At 32.8% G+C, this 7,391-nt stretch overlaps 1 protein-coding gene across 1 annotated transcript; it reads right to left on the bottom strand.

Annotated features, from left to right (window-relative positions):
* Positions 1 to 2,416: 2,416 nt before the first annotated feature.
* On the bottom strand, positions 2,417 to 2,758 carry LOC107009788 (uncharacterized mitochondrial protein AtMg00810-like). The gene has a single exon (XM_015209122.1). It carries the CDS (start codon positions 2,756 to 2,758, stop codon positions 2,417 to 2,419), a length of 342 nt encoding a protein of 113 aa, XP_015064608.1.
* Between the last annotated feature and the right edge of the window lie 4,633 nt (positions 2,759 to 7,391).

The raw sequence follows: 7,391 nt of genomic DNA, 5'->3' as shown, positions 1-7,391 counted from the left end.
TAAGTTTATATTCACAATCTTACAGAATTAATATTTTTCTAGACAAGAAAAATTAAAGATCAATTCATGTCAAGGATAAAAACTAGAAATCACCTTATTTGAAGAAAAAAAGATGCGATTAAATGTGTGAACAATATGTCAATCTCGTATAAAAGTTTATAATAATATATTAGAAATGTTTATACACATTTTTACACTACAAAAATTGAATTTCACATCTTATGAACTTAAATCCATGAAACTATATTCATAATGCGTCAAAAATACCATCAAATAACTCGAATCTTCTCGGACTCCTTTCAAATTGTAAACACAACTTTAAAATGATATCCCAAATGAATAAATTAATAATTTATCAAAAGAATTCAATAAATTACAAAATCTATACGTGAATTTTCAAGCCTTTTAAAAAATTCCTGTAATAAAGTTTTAAAATTTTCATTATAATTGACCAAACAATGTTTAAATATATTATGATACATGTATTTTTCTCTCAATCAACAAATTAAGAAATTATACATTGGTTTCCCCAAAGTATATTTCCGATTAAGTACCAAGTGAGCTAAGCATTAGGTGCCTTTTTGACCATAGATATTCTCAAAAATATTTGAGATTTTTTTGATAAATCTTGTTTGACCACAACTTATCATTATTTAATAAATATTTTCTGCAAAAAATTCAAATTTTTAAATACTAGAAAAAAATTTAGTACTTGAGTCAAACTCTATTACTCAGGAAATTTTAAAAATTTATAAATTATCCTAAATTTTTGTATTTTAAAAAAACACGCATTATGTATAGTTTTGGATTGAATTGTAGTCCTGTTTAGTTGAACACAATTTGCACTGTTATATACATATTTTATTAATTTTTATACAAGTTTACTCTCCGAAGTCACTTTTAATTATCAGTAGCAATAGTATTTTTTTTTCCGTATATAAATCAATGGTATTTAACTTTTGTTTCCTCCCTTATTTTATTTTTCAAATTTATAATAATTGTGATTGTTGCCGTGACCTTTGAGAGAAATGTTCATTATAACATATGATAATATGAAATTATGATTTAATAGTTTCTAGAACTTATGAATATACTCATATTTTTTTAAAAAGTCAAATATTCCTTCACAAAATCTATGGCGAAAGGCATGGTGAAATATTTAACTCAATGTCACATCTTTAATTTTTTTACAAAGTATACGTGCGACGACAGTTGATAAGTTATTAGAAATATTTATACACATAGTAAATTACAAAACCTATATGTGAACTTTCAAGCCTTTTAAGAAATCCCTATAATAGAGTTTTAACATTTTCATTTTGATTGACCTAACAATGTTTAAATCAATCACGATACATGTATTTTTCTATTAATCAACAAATTAAGAAATAATACATTGGTTTCCCCAAGTATATTTCCAATGAAGAACCAAATGAGCTAAGTATTGGGTGCCCGTTTGACGACCATAGATATTCTCAAAAATATTTGAGAATTATTTTGATAAATCTTGTTTTGCTAAAATTTATCATTATTTAGTAAATATTTTGTTGCATACAATTCAAATTTTTAAATACTAGAAAAAACTAGCACTTCAATCAAATTCTACTATTTAGGAATTTTTAGAAATTTAAAATTACTGTAAACTTTTATATTTTATAAAAACACCCATTATTTAAATTTTAGATTGAATTGCAATCCTACTTCGTTGTACACAATTTAAACTGCTATATACAAATTTTATTTCTTCTAAGTCATTTTCAATTATAAATAATAATAGTATTTTTTTCGTATATAAGTCAATGATATTTTTCTTTTGTTTTCTTCCATATCTTTTTTCAAATTTATATTAATTGTGATTGTTGTCATGTACTTTCAAAGAACATGTTCATTATAAAATGATAATACTGTTGATTATGAACAATTCTAACATACCATTGATAAATTAATCAGAGATGCATTTTAGAGAAGAAGAAGAAGAGTATTATTTCTGATGATTATCTTTTACAATGGAACAGTGCATTTATAATATGCACATTAACCAACTAACAGTAAAGCTAACAACTTTCAACTAACTTTTCTATTTACTTAACTACCCTTAACTCCTATCACATTACTTTCCCTCAAGCTGGTGGGTGTAAATACATTGAGCACACCAAGCTTGCCTACTAAATTTTCATGTTGTGATCTAGGGAGGCCTTTAGTTAATATGTTTGCAAGTTGTTCCTTGGTGTTTACATGTTCTATCTTCATAATTCCTGCTTGTATCTTATGTCTAATAAAATGGCAATCAATCTATATGTGTTTTGTTCTCTCGTGAAACTGGATTAGCCGCTATTTGTAATGATGCCCTGCTGTCACTGTATACCACAACTGGTTAATCTATTTCGTTCCCTAAATCCTTCAGCATAGCAATAATTCATACTAGTTCTGAAACTGCATTGGCCATGCTCCAATACTCTGCTTCAGCTGAGCTTCTAGAGACTATACTTTGTTTCTTTGATTTCCATGACAATAATGTCTCACCATGATTAATTAGAAAACCTGAGACTGACCTTCTTGAATTAGGGCATGATGCCCAATCTGCATCACAATATACACTTAGCTTGTTTGATTGCCTGCTGCTCAATAATATTCCAAGTCCTGGTTCTCTTTTTATGTACTTCATCACCCTCACTGTTGCTTCCAGGTGTGTCTTTTTAGGTTGTTGTAAAAATTGACTGAGTATTTGCACTGAGTAAGCAATATCTGGTCTTGTCATAGTCAAGTACAACATCTTGCCTACTAATCATTGGTATTGTTCCTTATCTTCAAATGGCTCATCATCACAATCTCCTGTAAGACAATCCAGTTCTGAAACTGTCAACTTTGCATTGGCTTCAAGTGGAGTCCAAGCAAGTTTGGCACTCCCCAATCCTAAATCTGAAATAATTTCCAGTGCATACTTCCTTTGATTCATCAAAATACCTTTGGCAGATCTATTGAACTCCATACCAAGGAAAAACTTTAATTCACCAAGATCCTTGATTTTGAAGGCTTAATGTAAGATAGACTTAGTATGTTCAATAAGAGTCAAGCTGCTTCCTGTCACTAACATGTCATCTACATAAAAAAGAATTGCAGCCATATCTGATCCTTTTCTTTGTATAAACAATGAGTGATCTAAGCTGCTTTGAATAAAACAAGATTCCACTAAGGCCTCAGTCAATTTCAAATTCCAGTGTCTACTTGCTTGTTTAAGTCCATAGAGGGATATGACAAGTCTACATACAATACCATACTTCCCCTGACTTGCAAAACCCTCAGGCAACTGCATATACACTTCATCATAAAGATCACCTTGCAAAAAAAGCATTGTAGACATATAACTGATGAACAGACCAGTTAAACTGAGCAGCCAAAGAAAGAATAGTCCGGACAGTAGCTATCTTCACAACTGGAGAAAAAGTTTCATGAAAATCAAGACCTTCTCATTGAGTGTATCCCTTTGCTACTAATCTAGCTTTAAACCTCTCAATATCACCATTAGCTTTCAGTTTCACTTATAGACCCATCGACATCCAATAGGAACTTTACCCTTAGGAAGAGGAACCAAGTCTCATGTATGATTATCTTGGAGAGCTTGCAGTTCAGACTGCATAGCTTCCATCCATCTAACATCTGAGGCTGCTTCTTGGTAGGAAGTTGGATCAAGAACAGTAGAAAAAGCTTGTAGGTATTTCTTATAAGAGGGGGACAACTGATTATAAGATATAGAAGCCTCCATGGGATATAAAACAGTACTAGCTGATGGTCTGGAAACATAGTCTGATAGCTAGAGAGGTTGTTTAGAGGTCCTAGTAGATCTTCTAGGTGGTGGAATAGTGGAATCAGAAGAAACAGGAGGAGAGACAACCGGAGAAGAAGCAATAGGAATAGGAAATAAAGGTGGGAGTAAAGGAGGAGGCAAGTCATTTTGAGGTGGAGTAATGTCAATAGAAATATCATCATGTGTATAAAGTTCAGGGGAAAGAGAAAATATATGAGATGAAAGTTCAGGTGTCTTAGAAAATTGCTGAAAAGGAAACTTATCTTCATGAAAGACCACATCCCGGTTGATAAAAAAACTTTTGGTGTTGTAGATCAAAACAAACGTAGCCTTTAATGACACTTGAATATCCCATAAATACTGACATTGTTGCTCTTGGAGCAAACTTGTCGATTCTAGGCATATTGCTTGCAAAACACAAACAACCAAGAGTTCTCAAGTGAGTAAGGCATGGTTTATGTCCAAAGAAAATTTCATAAGGTGACTTTCCCTCTAAAGAATGAGAAGGTAGTCTATTAATGATATAAGTTGCAGTAAGAACACAATGCCCCTAGAACTGTAATGGAATATGACCCTAAAACCTTAAAGCTCTGGCTACTTCAAGAAGATGTTGGTGCTTCCTCTCAGCAACCCCATTTTGTTGAGGGGTATGAGCACATGTCTTATAATGTAAGATCCCCAATTCTGTGAATAATGCCTGCATGGAACCACTGATGAAATCACCCCCATTATCAGTTCTCACATTTTTAAATGTACTGGAGAATTGAGTAACAATCATTCTAAAGAATTGTTTAAGAATCGACAATACATCACTTTTGAATTTCAATAGAAAAATCCATACAGTTCTTGAAAATCATCAACAATAGTGAGAAAAAACTTGTTCCCATCAAATGTAGGGGTATTGGAGGGACCCCATACATCTAAATGGAGCAAACTAAACAGTGCAGTAGACTTAGTAGAACTACTAGGAAAAGGAAATCTAGTGTGCTTAGCTAATGGACATATCTCACAAAGATGTAGTGCTGCTTTACAATCATCAAGAGTGTAACCTAACATGTCTTTAATAGACCTTATTGAGGCATGTGATAATGTTCTGTGCCACAGTATAATATCCTTCTTGTCAGCTTGTGCAAGAAAACCTTTAACAATGTCATTGACAGGAACCTTAGTATTATAACAGCTTGACTGAACCAGAAAATAGAGACCATTCTCTTCTTTACCAATCCCCTTCAGTTTCCCACTGGAAAGGTCCTGGAATAAGCAAAATCCAGGATAAAAGGACACAAAACAATTGAGATCCTTGGTGAATTTGGATACAGACAACAAATTATAGTGAAAATCTGGCACATACAATACATCATGTAATATTCCTATATTTGTGATGTTGTAACTACCTGTATGAGTCACCAGTGTTATACCACCATTTGGTAAATAACCTTCCTGTTTTTTCAGTCTTAACAGTTTTCACATCATGCAATACATCTAAAATAAAAATCATGTGATTGGTTGCACCACTATCAATTATCCACTTTAACTTGCTAACTTTGGATCGAGGAGTATGAACCATACCTGCCATGTTAGTCATTACATTGGAATTAGTAGTGTTCCCATCAAACATCTGTAGAATGTTTCCATGTTGATCAGTAGTAAACTGAGGAGCCCTTGGCAGATCCTTAGGAAATGAACGATCGAAGCCATTATCTCTTACACCTGATTGCATGTGTTGTGAAGTATCAGCCTGAACATGATTAGCATTATTTTTTGTTCCTTTCTTCTTAAACTTCCAGTCAGGAGGGTAATCATGAAGTCAAAAACAATTATTCTCCACATGACCTTGCAGATGAATAAAATCACAGATCTTATCCCAATTCTTCTTGCCTCTATTAAAATGTTGTGTAGATAACTGTGACTGTGAGGTTGAACCCTTAGAGTATTGTTGTGACTGTGACTGGGAGGTCCCTCTTGCATATTGATTAGGCATCCTTTCGCCTGCCAGGAGAGAAGCCAAATATGTACCCTCACCACTCATCGAGGATGATAGAGATCTTTGACTTTTCCTTTCAATAAGCATTTCATATGCTCTATTGATCGTAGGAGTAGGTTCAACCATGAGAATTTGACTGCGTGACTGATCATGATTCTCATTCTATCCCATCAAAAATTTCATTAATTTCTTCTCTATAGGTGCATAGTAAAATCCTTAGAAGCAGGACAATTACAGGAAGTTGGTATAATACTTGCAAATTCATCCCATAAATTTCGCAATTTGGAGAAATAAGTAGAATGCAGTCAGTACGTTGAACACTAGTACCGATAGCTTTATGTAACTGGTAAATCCTTGAAGCATTCACCTTATCAAAACGCTCCCTAAGATCTTCCCAAACTGCTTTCGTACTTGTTGCATAAAAAAATACCTGTTTGCAAATCCGGAGTAACAGAACTCATGATCCACCCTTGAACAATGGCATTACATCGATCCCATTGATGTCCTAACTCTGTTCCGAAATCCTTCTTATTCAAGATGCCATCGACAATCCCCAACTTGTTCTTTCCAAGCAATTAAATACGCATGGCCCTGCTCCAAATTGAGTAATTATCGGATCCAGTTAGTTGCATTGGAATGATAGATGCACCAGTAGTGGCTGAAGGATGCAAAAACATAGCATGATTGTGATCAAACTTAGGAGCCGCCATTGATGAGGCTCAATAAGCTTGAGAATGCACAAAAAAATTCAATAGACCTCACAAAAGTGGGTGTGTAGCTCTGATACCATGTTGATTATGAACAATTCTAACATACCATTGATGAATTAATCAGAGATACATTTTAGAGAAGAAGAAGAAGAAGAGTATTATTTCTGATGATTATCTTTTACAATGAAACAGTGTATTTATATATGCACATTAACCAACTAACAGTAAAGCTAACAACTTTCAACTAACTTTTCTATTTACTTAACTACCCTTAACTCCTATCATATTTAGATTTCGTGTTTATGTTTCAATATTTTATTGATTTATTTAAGTTTAGTGTCATATCATGCCATGAGGTTAGCTTGGGATAACTTGTGACTCTAAGCACCGTGTCAGGTCTAGGGGTAATCACGGGGAGTGACATAAGATCCTATGCTTATAGAAGAATTGTGGGTTCATAAAAGTTCTAAACTTCACCAATTATTCTATAATCTTAAGTTTACTTGATCAAGATATAGTTCATAATTTATGACACACCAAATTCGACGCGTATACATATTTGAACACCCTCCAAAGTTTCTTGATTTTTTTTCTATTCATTTTTTTCTTTGCGATATGTGGATGATTATTTGAAAATAAGATTTGGATATGTCTTAAAATATTAATGTCTAGACTCATTCGTTAATATCTTGGTATAATAAGTATTTAATATGATAATTTTTTAACAATTTTATTGTTACATCATATGAAATTGTAAAAAACCTCCATTGATAAGCTTGTATGTAGTTTTTTCTTTTGTTTTCTCATCAGGTTTCCAACACTCACATATTTAGAGTCTAATTAGATTAGAATTCACACTAGAAAGTCTCTCATTGAGGTTAAAACGCTTTCT

This window comes from Solanum pennellii, chromosome 2 (assembly GCF_001406875.1).
Source record: "Solanum pennellii chromosome 2, SPENNV200".
In the NCBI taxonomy this organism is placed as follows: Eukaryota; Viridiplantae; Streptophyta; class Magnoliopsida; order Solanales; family Solanaceae; genus Solanum; species Solanum pennellii.
Note: the sequence above shows the minus strand (reverse complement) of the source record. Positions and strands in the feature narration are given on the sequence as shown.

What these genes read in the sequence shown, in the direction of transcription:
- LOC107009788 (XM_015209122.1), bottom strand. Translation starts at nt 2,758, where the DNA reads ATGACAAGACCAGATATTGCTTACTCAGTGCAAATACTCAGTCAATTT.